This window comes from Dama dama, chromosome 15 (genome assembly GCF_033118175.1).
Source record: "Dama dama isolate Ldn47 chromosome 15, ASM3311817v1, whole genome shotgun sequence".
NCBI lineage: Eukaryota > Metazoa > Chordata > Mammalia > Artiodactyla > Cervidae > Dama > Dama dama.
Window position 1 is genome coordinate 21,103,270 of NC_083695.1, and position 18,121 is coordinate 21,121,390.

Consider the following 18,121-nt stretch of genomic DNA (forward strand, 5'->3'; position numbering starts at 1 on the left):
TTATTGTCCCCAGGTGAAGAGAAAACTCTAAAGTGCCATTCCAAGAACACTTGTTTGCAGCAGCAGGCCTATAATATAAAGTGTGGAGCAGATACTTCCTATATCTATAAGAAATAGATTGTTTATGTGGTAATAAGGAGAACCTATTCTACATTTTTCATTTTTCCCACTGATTGAATAAAGGCTAACAAGTAGAATAATTGACATAAACTTATTTCATATAGAAAATAGCTTGTAATATGATCAGGTTTGAGCATTAAGCAAGGAGTATACATACAAAGACATTGCAAGGATAAAAATGAAGAATAGAAAAAAGAAATGTCAGGCAAAGGAAGTACACCAGAAAAATATGGCCATGAACAGACAAAAAAAAATATGCTCAAATATTTATCATCAATTAAGAACTCTTGTGAAGTAGTCACAAGAACATAAGACAGAAATACAAAAAAATCAAGGCAGAGATAAAAAGAAATAAAAGGTGATGAAACTTTTTTGTAAAAAAAGTAGAGAAGGAGAGATCTCACAGAAGTGAAATTAAGTAGCCCAAGGGAGAGTTAACAGTGCTGAAAATGCAAGGGACACAGAAGATAGTAATGAGAAAAGCATATAAAATAAAAAGGAAATTGATTTAAAATTTTTTGAAGACTAAAGCAAATTACAGTATTAGAAAAAATGAGTAAAACATACATAATTGGAATTCTTAAAAAAGAAAACAATAAATATTTAACAATCCATTTCCAGAACACTGTCAGAAGTAAAAGAAATTTGATTGTATAAATCGAAAAAGACATTGAATTTGAAGGAAAAGAAAAAGTTATTACATTTTACTTCAGAGATAAATAAGTGAAAAAGGAACCTCCCGACAACTGTTGGTGGGAATGTAAACTGATATAGCCATTATGAAGAACAGTATGGAGATTCCTTAAAAAAAAAAACTAGGACTAAATATACCATATGACCCAGCAACCCCACTACTGGGCATATTCCCTGATAAAACCACAGTTCTAAAAGGCATATGTACTGCAATGTTCATTGCAGCACTATTTACAATGGCTGGGACCTGAAAGCAACCTAGATGTCCATCAACTGATGAATGGATAAAGAAGATGTGGTACGTACATACAATGGAATATTACCCAGCTATAAAAAATGAATTTGAGTCAGTTCTAGTGAGGTGGGTGAACCTAGAGCCTACAGAGTGAAGTAAATCAGAAAGAGAAAATCGAATTAATATATTAACCCATATATAAGGAATCTAGAAAAACAGTATCAATGAACCTATTTGCAGGGAAGGAATGGAGATGCAGATGTAGAGAATGAACTTGTAAACATGGTGGGAAAGGGAGAAAGAGAGTGGCATGAATGGAGAAAGGAGCATCAACACATGAATAGCTGGTGAGAAGTTGCTATATAACACCGGGAGCCCAGCCTGGTGCTCTGTGATGACCTACAGGGGTGGGATGAGAGATGGGAAGGGAGGCTTGAGAGAGAAGAGTTACATGTATAATTAACGCTGATTCACATATTCTGTGGCAGAAACCAACACAACATTGTAAAGCAGTTTTCCTCCGATTAAAAAAAGAGAGAGAGAGGGGAGGAGAGAAATTTAGAAGAAGAAGAAAGAGAAAGTGGAAAAAAAAAACAGTAATAAGAATTTTCATGTGCTCTCCCTTTTGAATGCTGATTTGGATTTATTTGATATAATCATGAATTTTTTAGATTATGAGCATTATAGAATCTTCATTCAAGAAAAGTATCTGTTTTTAAAACTTAGAAAAGGAACTGTTCAATGTTTAATCAATTTTAATATCTGGATTTTTCTTGTTACAGGAAACTAGAAAAGTTTTTGAATTTCAAAAATCTTCAAACCTGTTTAAAGGAAGCCAGTCTACTAGATTATTATGTATCTGGATTTTTGTGGGCAAAAGGAATGGACTTTTCTGTTATTCAATATTCAAAATTTATGACTTTACTAGATATGCTACTTCATAATCTTAGAAGTAAGTACATTACTTTTTCTTTTTTTAAGAAAAGAAAATTTAGTCCACTGTCTAAATGAATTTTCTCAAGCAAAAGCTCCTAAGTTTTTTGTAAATCCTACAATGAAAATTATGTTTTTTCCTTGGGTATATATAGCAAGAATATACTTCTTAACTTCATTAAGTTGTAAAGCGTTAATACTTAACAAGGTTAATGTTCTCTTAATAATGAATATGTCAGATATGTTACTTTAATTTTGAAATCTCGTTAGTGTCATCCATCCCAAAAATGTCAAGTAGTTCAGATTTATCTAGATATTTTTTATTGTTTGAGCTGTTTTCATCTTATCTTACATTTAAATATTACTGTAATATCAGGTTTGCCATTAAGAGGAGGTACTTTGGTCAGTATCAAAGCCCCATGAAATAGACATTAATCCCATACACTTAGATTTTGTGAGTTTTTTTATTTACTGAAATGAGTTACTACAGGAAATTTGGAAATTCTTCCTTGGAGCAGTTTTAAATGTGATGACTTCTGTTTGAGAATAAACAGAGTTACTTTCTTGAAAGGAGGAAAAGAAGGAAATCTATCATTACTTATTGCCAGCTTTGTCCTAGGCAGTATGTTTGGTTCTAATCTTCAACATACATTGGAAAATGCAGAACAACTGCAGGGGAGGTATGATAACCCCTATATCACAGTTGAGCAAGTGGTCCAAGGTGCATAGTTGGTAAATGGCAGAACTAGAACATGAATCTTACTGTATAATCAAAAAACCATGAACACAATAAATGTCAAGGTGTTTCTAACTCCACTGAAAGACCTGCTTGTGTCTATGGGAGGCAGCTTTGCTTCCTTCCTTCCTTCCATTTCTTCCTCCTTCCATTTTGTCTCTTCTTTTCTTTTGATTATTTGCTGTTTTTAGTTTCTTTTTTTAAAAAGTTTGGGGAGGTAGAAGACCTTTCCACCGCTAAAGTATTGTCACCATTGTCCTAGTAAAATTTATGGAGGACTTTTGGTCACACAAAGCTTATTTTGTTCCTTCTGTCCTTTTCTAACTGTTCAGAAGCAGGGGAAATATTGTGTTAGCAAAATTAATTGAGGAATCACTCATACCCTATGTATTCTTCCTGCTCCTCATCACTCTTAACAAGGGAAGAATTGGTAGTTTTTGTATGTGAGGAAGAGAAATCAATATGTCTCTTTCTCTGCAAATAGGAGAATATCATTTTTTCTTTACTTAGGCATGTGGTGCCATGTTAAACATTAATAATGTACCAGTAGAAGAAAAAATAATTATACTTGACAATGAGAAATATTGTATGATACTAACTGACTGACTTCAGATTATTCTGTACCTAATATAAAACTAAAACAAAAACTGAGGTCTTAGGTAGGTAGTTTTGAGAATTCAGTCTTTTCCAGTACTATTTTATTAGGAGCCCTGATAAATAATGTAACATTGTTCCAGTGTCAGTTGTTAAACTATAATCTTCCAAAACAGACTTTGGCTGCTTTTTCCCTCATGACACAAATATTTGTGGAATCTTTGAGTACTACAGGTCTCAAAACATTCTTTCAATACTATTGTCAAAATTACTAGGCAGACAAAGAACTGTGTGAATCTCATCCTCCATGGAAAATATTAATAACTAGATACCAACAATAAGATGAAATGGATACTGAGATTAGATGACAAGAGCTTAAAAGAACTGTTGTGAACATTGTTGAAACAAACATCAAAATATAAAGAATCATGAAAGAAACAGACGGTATAATCAAGAAACAGAATTTTAGAACCAAATTGTACAATGATCAAAATTAAAATCTCACTGAGTAGAATCAATAACAGAATGGAGACAAAGGAAAAATCAGTGAACTTAAAGATGGAAGATCAATAGAAATTATCCAACCTGAGCAATACAGAGGAAAAAAAAAAGATTGGTAAACAAATAAACAAAACCTCAAGGACCTATGAACAACAGAAGTTCTAATATACATATCATTCAGAGTCCCAAAAGGACAGGAGAAAGAGTACAGTGCTAAACAAGCATTTGAAAAAGCAGTAGTTGAAAACATCCCAAATTTAGCAGAAGACGTAGACCTGTAAATTCAAGAGGCTAACTAGATCACAAATAAGGTAAATCAAAAGAAAAACATCAACTGTCTGGATCTAGTTGCCATTTACAGAACAGTATACCCCAAAACAACAGAATAGTCATGCTTTCAAGTGTGTATGGCACAGTCATCAAGGTGGACCATATCCTGGGTCATGTAACAACCTTAAGTTTAATTGAAACCATACAGATATGTTTTCTGACCATCATGGAATTAAACAAATAATTAATAACAGAAATATGTAAGGGAAATCTCCAAACACTTGGATATTGAATAGCACAATTCTTACTAGTCCATGAGTCAAAGAGAAAGTCTCAACAGATATTAGAAAAGATTTTTAAGTAAATGAATAGATCATGGATCCAGCAGAAAAGAAAGAAATAATAAATAGAAGTCAATGAAATTGAAAATGGAAACCAATAGAGAAAATCAATGAAACAAAAATCTGGATATTTGATAAGATAAAAGTTGATAAACATGAAGGAAAACTGACTAAGAAAAAAGATGGAAGGTACAGGTTATTATTATCAAGTATAAAAAGGATATCACTAAAGATTGTGCAGACATTAACAGAATAAAAAGAGAATGTTAATTATACATACATTAGAAAACAAAAGTAACTGACCAGGTTTCAAAAACCTCAAACTAATAAAATTCACCAAGGTGAAGTAGATATCTTGATAGTCCCATAACTACTGAAAAAATTGAATTTGTTGCTAAGAACTATTGGAAAAAATTCTTCAGGCCCAAATGTTTCTACTGGAAAATTTTGTTAAACATTTAATGAAAAAATACCACCAATTATATATGACATCTTCCAGGAATAACAGAGGAAAGAACTCTTTGTAACTTATTTTGCGAGGCTAAAATTATCTTCATACCAAAACCTGACAAAGAGAAGAAGAAGGAGTGAGGGGAAAGGGAAAAGAAGAAAAAGTTGAGGAAAGGTGGGGAAGTAGGACTAAAAAGAGGAGAAGAAATTACAGAGAAATGTCCCTAATGAACACAAAAGCATCTCAACAAAATATTGTCAGAATTAATCAGGCAATTCATAAAAAAATAATATAGATGACCAGTTGGGCTTTATGCCAGAAATTCAATGCTGAATGGTTCAGTGTTGAAAATCTGATTCATGTAAAAAATTGAAAGAAGAAATGAGCACATGATCATGTAAATGGATGCAAAGACAACATTTGACTAAGTACAACATCCATTCATTGTTTTTAAAGTCAGAAAATTAAGTAAAAGATGTGGTTTTTGTCAACCTTATAAAAGATATCTACAGAAAAGCCACCATCATACTTAGCGGAGAAAAGCAAAATTCTTTCCTTGTAAGATCAGGGTCAAGGTAAGAATGTCTAGTCTTACCTCCTGTTCAACATAAGAATTGAAGTCTTAGCAATAAGTGCAGTATAGTGAGAAAAAGAAATAAAACACAGGCAGACTAGAAAGGAGGGGATTGTACAGTCCCTGTTGTCAAATGAAATGATTCTATATATAGCAGGTTCCACAGAATGAAAAAATTTCCTAGAACTAATGAATTTAGCAACGTTGCATGAAGAAGGTCAAAACACAAAAGTCAGTTGTATTTCAATATACTAGCAATGTATATTAGATACCAAATTTTTAAGAAACAATATCTCTTCAGTTCAGTTGCTCAGTTGTGTCCAACTCTTTGCGACCCCATGAATTGCAGCATGCCAGGCCTCCCTGTCCATCACCATTCCTGGAGTCTACCCAAACCCATTGAGTCGGTGATGCCATCCAACCATCTCATCCTCTGTTGTCCCCTTCTCCTCCTGCCCCCAATCCCTCCCAGCATCAGGGTCTTTTCCAATGAGTCAACACTTCGCATGAGGTGGCCAAAGTACTGGAGTTTCAGCTTCAGCATCAGTCCTTCCAATGAACAAGAGTGACTGATCTCCTTTAGGATGGACTGGTTGGATCTCCTTGCTGTCCAAGGGACTCAAGAGCCTTCTCCAACACCACAGTTCAAAAGCATCAATTCTTCAGTGCTCAGCTTTCTTCACCTTCCAACTCTCACATCGATACATGACTACTGGAAAAACCATAGCCTTGACCAGACGGACCTTTGTTGGCAAAGTAATATTTCTGCTTTTAAACATGCTATCCAGGTTGGTCATAACTTTCCTTCCAAGGAGTAAACGTCTTTTAATTTCATGGCTAAAATCACTATCTGCAGTGATTTTGGAGCACCCCCCCCAAAAAAAGTCTGACACTGTTTCCACTGTTTCCCCATCTATTTCCCATGAAGTGATGGGACTGGATGCCATGATCTTAGTTTTCTGAATGTTGAGCTTTAAGCCAACTTTTTCACTCTCCTCCTTCACATTCAAGAGGCTCTTTAGTTCCTTTTCACTTTGTGCCATAAACATGGTGTTGTCTGCTTATCTGAGGTTATTGATATTTCTCCTGGCAATCTTGATACCAGCTTGTGCTTCTTCCAGCCCAGCGTTTTTCATGATGTACTCTGCATATAAGTTAAATAAGCCGGGTGACAATAGACAGCTTTGACCTACTCCTTTTCCTATTTGGAACCAGTCTGTTGTTCCATGTCCAGTTCTAACTGTTGCTTCCTGACCTGCATACAGGTTTCTCAAGAGACAGGTCAGATGGTCTGGTATTCCTATCTCTTTAAGAATTTTCCACAGTCTGTTGTGATCCACACAGTCAAAGGCTTTGGCATAGTCAATAAAGCAGAAATATATGTTTTTCTGGAACACTTGCTTTTGCGATGATCCATCGGATCTTGGCAATTTGATCTCTGGTTCCTGCCTTTTCTAAATCCAGCTTGAACATCTGGAAGTTCACGGTTCACATGTTGCTGAAGCCTGGCTTGGAGAATTTTGAGCATTACTTTACTAGCGTGTGAGATGAGTACAATTGTGTGGTAGTTTAAGCATTCTTTGGCATTGCCTTTCTTTGGGATTGGAATGAAAACTGACCTTTTCCAGTCCTGCAGCCACTGCTGAGTTTTCCGAATTTGCTGGCATATTGAGTGCAGCACTTTCACAGCATCATCTTTCAGGATTTGAAAAAGCTCAACTGGAATTTCATCACCTCCACTAGTTTTGTTCGTAGCGATTCTTTCTAAGGCCCACTTGTCTTCACATTCCAGGATGTCTGGCTCTAGGTGAGTGATCACACCACCGTGATTATCTGGGTTGTGAAGATCTTTTTTGTACAGTTCTTCTGTGTATTCTTGCCACCTGTTCTTAATATCTTCTGCTTCTGTTAGGTCCATACCATTTCTGTCCTTTATCGAACCCATCTTTGCATGAAATGTTCCCTTGGTATCTCTAATTTTCTTGAAGAGATCTCTAGTCTTTCCCATTCTATTGTTTTCCTCTATTTCTTTGCATTGATAGCTGAGGAAGGCTTTTTTATTTCTCCTTGCTATTCTTTGGAACTCTGCATTCAGATGGGAATATTTTTCCTTTTCTCCTTTGCTTTTCCTGTCTATTCTTTTCACAGCTATTTGTAAGGCCTCCTCAGACAGCCATTTTGCTTTTTTGCATTTCTTTTCAATGGGGATGGTCTTAATCCCTGTCTCCTGTACAGTGTTAGGAACCTCCGTCCATAGTTCATCAGGCACTCTGTCTGTCAGATCTTGTCCCTTAAATCTATTTGTCACTTCCACTGTATAATCAGAAGAGATTTGATTTAGGTCATACCTGAATGGTCTAGTGGTTTTCCCTACTTTCTTCACTTACAGTAACTCAAAAAATCATAGAAGTATTGATACAGAAGTATAAATCTAACAAAATATGCACAGTCTACATGCTAAAAACTACAAAATGATGATAAAAATAAAACCTAAACAAATGAAAAAACATACTGTGTTCTTGGATTAGAAGTCTCCACATGATAAAGATGTCTTTCCAAATTGATATATAGATTTAATGCAGTATCAATCCAAATGCCAGCAGGATTTTTTCTAGACATACTCACTGATTTTAAAATTTGTATGGAAAGGCCAAGGACCTGAAACAGCTAAAATTTTTTTGAAAAATAAGAGTAAAGTTGCAAAGGCTTAATACCCAGTTTAAGAATTACTATATAGTTATAGTAATGAAGTCAGTGTGGAATTAGTGAAGGGATAAACACACGTATCAGTGAAACAGAAGACAGAATTCAGAAATAGAAAAATGGTCATCTGACTTTTTGATAACTATGCAAAAGTAATTCAGTGGAACCAAGTCTCCTTTTCAATAAATGTATTGAAACAACTGCTCATCTATGTTGAAAAGAGTGCACTCAGCCTAAACTTTTCACTTGATGCAGGTTAACTCTAATTGTTATAAACTTGAGATATAAAACTATAAATCTTTAAGAATAAAACATAAGAGAAAATCCTTATGACCTTGGGTTATTGAGAAGTTCTTAGATGTGAACCCCAAAACAGTACCTGTAAAAGAAAAATTTATAAATTGGACTTCATCAGATTTTAAAACTTTTTTTTTTTATGAAAGTCATTGTTAAAAGAATGAAAATACAGGCTGCAGACAGGGAAAAATATATTTGCAAATCAGATATTTGAAAAAGGGCTTGTACCTTAATGCATAAAGAACTCTCAAGACACAGCAATAAGGAAAAAAATCCTATTAGAAATGGACAAAGCCATCAAAACCCATAACTTCTGTTTAACCATCAGGCAAACTAAGTTGAGGAACATTGTGCAAAATATTTGACCAGTCCCCTCCAAGCTGGCAAGGTTATTACAGACAAGAAAAGTCAGAGAAACTATCAATCTAGGGGGACCTAAGGGACCTGACAACCAAATGTAATTGGTGTCCTGGATGATGTCCTGGAATATAAAGTAAAAATTATGGAAATTAATAAAATATGGGCTTTAGTTCATTGTAATGTTTGTTTAAATTTGGTTTATTAGTAGTAATAAATGTACCATGATAATGTTTGATATTAAAAATGAGAGAAGCTGTGTGGAGGGTTGGCAAGAATTCTCAATACTATTTTTGTAATTTTTCTTGCAAATCTTTTACAAAATAAAGTTTATGTTTTTAAAAAAAAAAAAATGGGCAAAGAATCTGAACAGATGCTTCACCAAAGAAGATATATAAGGATAGCAAATAAACTCCTGAAAAGATGCTCAACATCATTAGTCATTAGGGAAATGTAATAAAACCACTATAATGCCATTACACATCTGTTAGAATGGGTAAAATAAAAAATACTGACAGTATCAAGTGCTGACAAGGATTCAGAGCATCTAGAACTCTTGTTCTTTGTTTGTGGAGATACAAAATGGCACAGCCACTCTGTACAGTAGTTGGCAGTTTCTTATAAAATTATATCCCATTCATCCCTTTCTAAAGAAACATTCATTACTCTTAAGAAAGAAAATTGTATAGTCATACAAAAACCTGTGCATGAATTTGTCTAGCAGCTCTGTTCGTAAGTGCTCAAAAGTAAAAACAAATTCAAATGTCTATCAATGGATGAACAGGTAAATAAACTATGCTATATCCATATAATGGAACACTACTCAGCGGTGAAAGTAGTTGAGCCATGATACAACAATTTGAATGAGTCTCAGTAGCATCATACTGAGTTAAAGAAGTAAGTCTTAAAAAAGATTGTATTCTGTATGATTACATCTATGGGAAATTCTCAACAAGTCACAACTACAGCAGTGGAGAACAAATCAGTGTTTGCTGGAGGTTGAGGTAATGAGAGGGCATAAAAAGATAGCATGAGGGAGTTTTTGGAGGTGATGTACCTTTTCTGTATCCTGATGGTAGTGGTGGTTACATGGGCTATCCAAGCATTTAACTTTCTAGAACTGTACACCAAAAGGAAAAGTGAATTTCACTGTATGATAGTGTTAAAAATATTTATGTATAAAAAATATATGTACATAAATATGTATAAAATACAATATTTATGTATAAAAGATCTAGTGAAAGAAAAATATGTGCTTTAACAACAACAAAAGACTAAGCAGGAATAAACTTTAAAAAAGCAATGTGCAAGCCCTATATGAAGAAAACTGCAGAGCATTTTTAAAGTCACACAGGAGGTTTTTAACATTTGGAAAAATTTAAAACATTCTTTGAAAGACTCAACATCATAAAGATGTTAAATCTTATCAAATTAATTTATAGCATTAATATTCCAATAAAAGTGCCAACAGTATTTTGTTAGTATTTTGTCTAGGGGTGAGTTTCTAGGCAAGATGATTCTAATAAAATATGGAAAATAAACAGGACGAATAGCCAGAAAAACTATCTTCAAAAAATGTAATAAACTATAGCATATCTTAGTAGTATTAGTACTAGTAGTAGTAATTCTGTAGTTTATTAACAGAAAGCCTCAAGTGTTTGAACACAGTGGTGAATCACTAGATAGACAGACCAAAGGAACAGCAATTTAACTAATCTTTAGAATTCAGTATTCAATAAAATGACTCAAATCTGTGATGAAAAGATAAATTATTCAGGAAATAATACTGGGACAACTGGGTATCCATCAAGAAAAAAATAAAATGAAATTGGATTCAAACCTCTGTCTGTTAATATAAACCAGAATACATTCCGAATGGCTCAAACGCTTAATTTTAAATTAAGTGAAGCCTTAAAAATATTAGAGAAAAACATGGTTTAATTTATTACCTTGGATGGGGAAGATCTTTATACTTCAAAATTCTGAAGCCATAAAGATAAAATTTGATATACATTTGATATAAATTTCATTTATAAAAGTCTGCAATGGAAAAATACCAAAATAAAAATAAAAATTAGAACCTGGGGAAAAAACATTGCATCTCAGACATCAACAGACAAGTTCTATAATATAAAAAAAGAGCATATAAAAGCAAGAAGAAAAAGACCAATAGTGCAATAGAAGAGTATACCAAGGTTATAACTAAATAAATACAAATGATCCTTAAATAAATGAAAAGCTCAGTCTTAAAGATAAGAAAAATGTTAATTAAAACTACACAAAAATGTTATTTGTCATATATCAAATTGAGAAACCTGTAAAACTTTGGTAGCATTTTCAGCTGTCAAAGCTGTAAGAAAACAAGTACTCTCTTCTGTTGCTAATGGAAGTAAAAGCCCCATTGTGGAATGTAGGTTAGCAGCTGTCTATCAAATTTACAGATGTATTATCTCTTTGACAAATGTATTGTCTCTTCCCAGCAATTCAACTTTTGGGAATTTATCCTGCGTATTCACTGGCACACACATAACCTGACATATATGTAGGGTCATTAGTTGCAGTAATGTTTGAAACAGCAAAAAATTAGAAACATCAATTGATAATATCAGTGTGAACTCTTGTTTAACATAAGAAATATACAGAGGAATAGTTGTAGAGTTCAGTGTAAACATATACTCATAAACTTCTTCACTCTATTCACAAAGAGGGCAAAAAAGCAATGATATCCAATAGCAGTGAGCCTGCCACCCAGGACTCAAGCCTTGGTTTATAATTTCATTCTCTGATGAAAGGAACCAGAGCTCCTTAGAGAAATGGCTGATTGTAGACCTAGAGCAGGGAACATAAAAGGTGAGCGTGGGGCATCTTGTAGTGGCCAGAAGAAAGTGCTTAAAAATAAGAATGGTGGGAGTATGAACAAAGAATAGAGAAGCCAACTGAAAAAGCTCCCAATATCCACAGAACAAATTGAACAAGATAGCACAGTATTGAATTATAATACAAAGTATAAAATTAACTTCCATGAATCCATACTGATGAAAATGATTGAATAAATAATTTGAATAAATGAATTAATGCTTGAATAAATAATTCAGTTCAGTTCAGTCACTCAGTCGTGTCCAACTCTTTGCAACCCCATGAATTGCAGCATGCCAGGCCTCCCTGTCCATCACCAACTCCCAGAGTTTACTCAGACCCATGTCCATCGAGTTGGTGATGCCATCCAACCATCTCATCCTCTGTCGTCCCCTTCTCCTCCTGCCCCCAATCCCTCCCAGCATCAGGGTCTTTTCCAATGAGTCAATTCTTTGCATGAGGTGGCCAAAGTACTGGAGTTTCAGCTTCAGCATCTGTCCTTCCAATGAACAAGAATGACTGATCTCCTTTAGGATGGACTGGTTGGATCTCCTTGCAGTCCAAGGGACTCTCAAGAGTCTTCTCCAACACCACAGTTCAAAAGCATCAATTTTTTGGCACTCAGCTTTCTTCACAGTCCAACTCTCACATCCATACATGACTACTGGAAAAACCATAGCCTTGATTAGATGGACATTTGTTGGCAAAGTAATGTCTCTGCTTTTAAATATGCTATCCAGGTTGGTCATAACTTTCCTTCCAAGGAGTAGGCGTCTTTTAATTTCATGGCTGCAATCACCATCTGCTGTGATTTTGGAGCCCCAAAAAATAAAGTCTGACATTGTTTCTACTGTCTCCCCATCTATTTGCCATGAAGTGATGGGACCAGATGCCGTGATCTTAGTTTTCTGAATGTTAAGCTTTAAGCCAACTTTTTCACTCTCCTCTTTCACTTTCATCAAGAGACTCTTTAGTTCATCTTCACTTTCTGCCATAAGGGTGGTGTCATCTGCATATCTGAGGTTATTGATATTTCTCCCAGCAATCTTGATTCCAGCTTGTGCTTCTTCCAGCCCAGCGTTTCTCATTATGTACTCTGCATATAAGTTAAATAAGCCGGGTGACAATATACAGCCTTGACGTACTCCTTTTCCTATTTGGAACCAGTCTGTTGTTCCATGTCCAGTTCTAACTGTTGCTTCCTGACCTGCATACAGGTTTCTAAAGAGGCAGGTCAGGTGGCCTGGTATTCCCATCTCTTTCAGTTCAGTCGCTAAGTTGTGTCCAACACTTTATGACCCCATGAATCGCAGCACGCCAGGCCTCCCTGTCCATCACAAACTCCCGGAGTTTACTCAAACTCATGTCCATTGAGTCGGTGATGCCATCCAGCCATCTCATCCTCTGTCCTCCCCTTCTCCTCCTGCCCACAATCCCTCCTGGCATCAGGGTCTTTTCCAGTGAGTCAACTCTTCTCATGAGATGGCCAAAATATTGGAGTTTCAGCAGCAGCATCAGAACTACCATCTCTTTAAATACCTGCAAATGGCCATGGGATAACATCGCCTTGGCAACCTGAAGTGGTGTTGGTGGCCTGGGAAGTGGCTTTGCAAAGATCACCCTAAAGACGGAGACAGGAGCATGGTAGTGACCAGTGTTCCAGTTACCAGTGCAGCACTGGTGGTGGCAGATTGGCCCCAGGACAACCACCAGGAGTGGAGAGGCCTGGGTACTGTTCACTCCTGGGTGGCTGATTGACTCCACAGCAGACAGCTGCTCCTAGGCGGCACATCAGCTCCACCAGTGGACAGCGGCTCCTGAGTGGTGCATCAGCTCCATGGTGGACAGTGGCTCCTGGGCAGCAGGTTGGCTCCAAGCAGCCAGTGGCAGCCATGATGCTGGGGTGCCCTCTGCTCCTGGGCATCCTCCAACATTGGCTCCAGCCTTCCTCCAACCCACTTACCAGCCATTCCAGCGTCGCCTTTGCCTCGCTCCCCTGACTGCACATTGACTGACACTGGATGGCCAGTGATGGTTTAAACACTCAAGGAGGACCAACAGTGGGACAGCCAGGGCACCATGCATGTAATCCAGCTACCTTGAGCAGCTGAAGGGCATGTCCCAGCTAGTTAGGGCCTGACAAAACATGGTCCACTGGAGAAGGGAGTGACAGAACACTTCAGTATTCTTGCCTTGAAAACCCTATGTACAGTATGAAAAGGCAAAAATATATAACACTGAAAGATGAACCTCCTAGGTTGGTAGGTGTCCAGTATACTATGGGGGAAGAGCAGAGAAATAGCTGCAGAAAGAATGAAGAGGATGGGCCATAGCCAAAAGGATGTCCAGTAGTGGTTGTATCTGGGGGTAAAAGTGAAATCCAGTGCTGTAAAGAAAAATATTGCATAGGAAACTGGAATGTTAAATCCATGAATCAAGGTAAATTGGATGTGGTCAAACAGGAGATGGCAAGAGTAAACACGGACATTTTAGGAATCAATGGTGAATGAAAATGGATAGGATGGGTGAATTTAATTCAGATGACTATTTATATCTACTACTGTGGGCAAGAATTCCTTAGAAAGAATGGAATAGCCCTCATAGTCAACAAAAGAGTTTAAAATGCAGTACTTGGGTGCAATCTCAAAAATGACAGGATGATCTCAGTTCGTTTCCAAGGCAAACCATTCAGCATCACAGTAATCCAAATCTGTGCTGCAACCAGTAATGCCAAAGAAGCTGAACTGTTATTTATGAAGACCTACAAGACCTCCTAGATCTAACACACAAAAAAAGGTGTCCTTTTCATCACAGGGGACTGGAATGCAAAAGTAGCAAATCAGGAGTTACCTGGAGTAATAGGCAAGTTTGGCCTTGGAGTACAAAATGAATCAGGGCAAAAGCTAACAGTTTTGCCAAGAGAACACACTGGTCACAGCAAACACTCTCTTCCAACAACACAAGAGACAACTCTATGCATGGACATCACCAGATGGTAAATACTGAATTCAGACTGATCACATTCTATGTATCCTAAGATAGAAAACTTCTATACAGTCAGTAAAAACAAGATCTGGAGCTGACTGTGTCTAGATCATCAGCTCCTTATTGCAAAATTCAGACTTAAATTGAAGAAAGTAGAGAAAACCACTTGGCCATTTGGGTAGGACCTAAATCAATCCCTTATGATTATACAGTGGAAGTGACAAATAGATTCAAAGGACTAGATCTGATAGAGAGTCACTGAAGAACTATGAACGGTGGTTCATAACATTGTACCGAAGGTGGTGACCAAAACCAATGCAATGCAAAACCAAAAGAAATGCAATAAGGCAAAGTGGTTGTCTGAGGAGTCCTTACAAATAGCTAAGAAACCAAGAGAAGCAAAAGGCAAAGGAGAAAGGGAACGATATTCCAAATTGAATGTAGAGTTCCAGAGAACAGCAAGGAGAGATAAGAAAGCCTTCTTAAGTCAACAATGCAATGAAATAGAGAAAAAAAGCAGAATGGGAACGACTAGAGATCTCTTTAAGAAAAGTGGAGATACCAAGGGAATCTTTCATGCAAAGATAGGCACAATAAAGGATAAAAATGGCAAGGACCTAGCAGAAGCAGAAGGGATTAAGAAAGGTGGCAAGAATACACAGAAGAACTGTACAAAAACGCTCTTAGTGACCCAGACAACCACAATAGTGTAATGACTCACTAGAGCCAGACATCCTGTAGTGTGAAGTCAAGTGGGTCTTAGGAAGCATTACTACAAACAAAGCTAATGGAGGTGATGGAGTTCCAGCTGAACTATTTGAAATCCTAAAAGATTGATGCTGTTAACGTGCTGTACTCAGTATGCCAGTAAATTTAGAAAAAGCAGGGGCCGCAGGACTGGAAAAGGTCAGTTTTCATTCCAATCCCAAAGAAAGGCAATGCCAAAGAATGTTCAAACTACCATACAATTGTACTCATGTCACATAGCAGCAAGATTATGCTCGAAATCCTTCTCACTAAGTTCAACAGTACCTGAACCAAGAACTTCCAAATGTACAAGCTGGATTTAGAAAAGGCAGAGAAACCAGAGATCAAATTGCCAACATCCGTTGGATCATTGAAAAAGCAAGAGAGTTCCAGAAAAACATCTATTTCTGCTTTATTGACTATGCTGAAGGCTTTGACTGTGTGGATCACAACAAACTATGGAAAATTCTTAAAGAGATAGGAATACCAGAACACCTGACCTGCCTCCTGAGAAATCTGTATGCAGGAAGAAGCAACAGTTAGAACTGGACATGGAACAACAGACTGGATCCAAATTGGGAAAGGAGTATGTCAAGGCTGTATATTGGCACCCTACTTATTTAACTTATATGCAGAGTACATCATGTGAAATGCCAGGCTGGATAAAGCACAAGCTGGAATCAAGATTGCCAGGAGAAATATCAATAACCTCACATATGTAGATGACACCACCTTTATGGCAGAAACCAAAGAAGAACTAAAGAGTCTCTTGATGAAAGTAAAAGAGGAGAGTGAAAAAGTTGGCTTAAAGCTCAGCATTCAGAAAACTAAGATCATGGCATCCAGTCCCATCAGTTCCTGGCAAATAGATGGGGAAAGAATGGGAGACTTTATTTTGGGGGACTCTAAAATCTTTTGAACTATGGTGTTGGAGAAGACTCTTGAGAGTCCCTTGGACTGCAAGGAGGTCCAACCAGTCCATCCTGAAGGAGATAAGTCCTGGGTGTTCATTGGAATGACTGATGCTGCAGCTGAAGCTCCAATACTTTGGCCACCTCATGCAAAGAGTTGACTCATTGGAAAAGACCCTGATGCTGGGAGGGATTGGGGGCGGGAGGAGAAGGGGACGACAGAGGATGAGATGGCTGGATGGCATCACCAACTCGATGGGCATGAGTTTGAGTAAACTCTGGGAGTTTGTGATGGACAGGGAGGCCTGGCATGCTGCAATTCATGGGGTCGCAAAGAGTCGGACACGACTGAGCGACTGAACTGAAAATCACTGCAGATGGTGACTGCAGCCATGAAATTAAAAGACACTTACTCCTTGGAAGAAAAGTTATGACCAACCTAGAGAGCATATTAAAAAGCAGAGAGATTACTTTGCCAATAAAAGTCCATCTAGTCAAAGCTATGATTTTTCCAGTAGTCATGTATGGATGTAAGAGTTGGACTATAAAGAAAGCTGAGCACCGAAGAATTGATGCTTTTGAACTGTGGTGTTGGAAAAGGCTCTTGAGAGTCCCTTGGACAGCAAGGAGATCCAGCCAGTCAATCCTGAAGGAAATCAGTCCAGAATATCCATTGGAAGGACTGATGCTGAAGCTGAAACTCCAGTACTTTGGTCACCTGATGTGAAGAACTGACTCATTTGAAAAGACCCTGATACTGGGAAAGATTGAAGGTGGGAGGAGAAGAGGATGACAGGATGAGATGGTTGGATTGCATCACTGACTCAATGGACATTAGTTTGAGTAAACTCTGGGAGTTGGTGAAGGACAGGGAAGCATGGCGTGCTGTAGTCCATTTGGTCACAAAGAGGCAGACACGACCGAGTGACTGAACTGAACTGAGATGCAGAGTACATCATGCTAAATGCCAGGATGGATGAATCCCAAGGTGGAATCAAGATTGCAGGGAGAGATATCAACAAACTCAGATATGCAGATGATACCACTTTTAATGGCAGAAAGTAAAGAGCAGCTAAAGACCCTTTTGATGAAGGTGAAAAAGGAGAGTGAAAACCTGGCTTAAAACTCAGCATTCAGAAAGTGAAGATCATGACATCCTGTCCATCACTTCTTGGCAAATAGATGGGGAAAATGTAGAACTGTCAGATTTTGTTTTCTTGGCCTGCAAAATCACTGCAGATGGTGGCTGCAGCCACAAAATTAAAAGATGCTTGCTCCTTGGAGGAATAGCTATGACAAACCTAGAGAGTGTATTAAAAAGCAGAGACATCACTTTGCCAAAAAAGGTCTGTATAGTTAAAGCTATGGTTTTTCCAGTAGTCGTGTATGGATGCAAGAGAGTATAAAGAAGACTGAGCGCTGAAAAATTGGTGCTGGACAAGACTCTTGAGAGTCCTTGGGCAACAAGGAGATCAAACCAGTCAATCCTAAAGGAAATCAGTCCTGAATATTCATTGGAAGGACTGATGCTGAAGCTCTAATAGTTTGTCCACCTGATGGGAAGAGCTGACTCATTGGTAAAACCCTGATGCTGGGAAAGGTTGAGGGCAAGAAAAGAAGGGGATGACAGGATGAGATGGTTGAATGCCATCACTTTCTCCATGGACACGAGTTTGAACAAACTCCAGAAGATAATGAAGGACAGAGAAGCCTGTCATACTGCAGTTCATGGGTCGCAAAGAGTTGGGCATGACTTAGTGACTGAACAACAGCAAATAATTAACTGGGGCAAAATAGAGAAATCTCCCATGTGGAAG

General features: G+C 37.3%; 1 protein-coding gene across 5 annotated transcripts in view; it reads left to right on the forward strand.

The window, feature by feature from the left end:
- The window catches only part of CABCOCO1 (ciliary associated calcium binding coiled-coil 1), a 171,695-nt gene that overhangs the window by 27,646 nt on the left and 125,928 nt on the right, over nt 1-18,121 (forward strand). For all 5 annotated transcript variants that reach the window (XR_009696062.1, XM_061161600.1, XM_061161601.1 and 2 more), the window contains one exon: nt 1,831-2,000. Coding sequence is in view for 4 of the 5 variants with exons in the window: in XM_061161600.1 (XP_061017583.1) it covers nt 1,831-2,000 (170 nt within the window). In the remaining variant the exon portion in view is untranslated. The remainder of the gene's footprint in view (nt 1-1,830; nt 2,001-18,121) is intronic.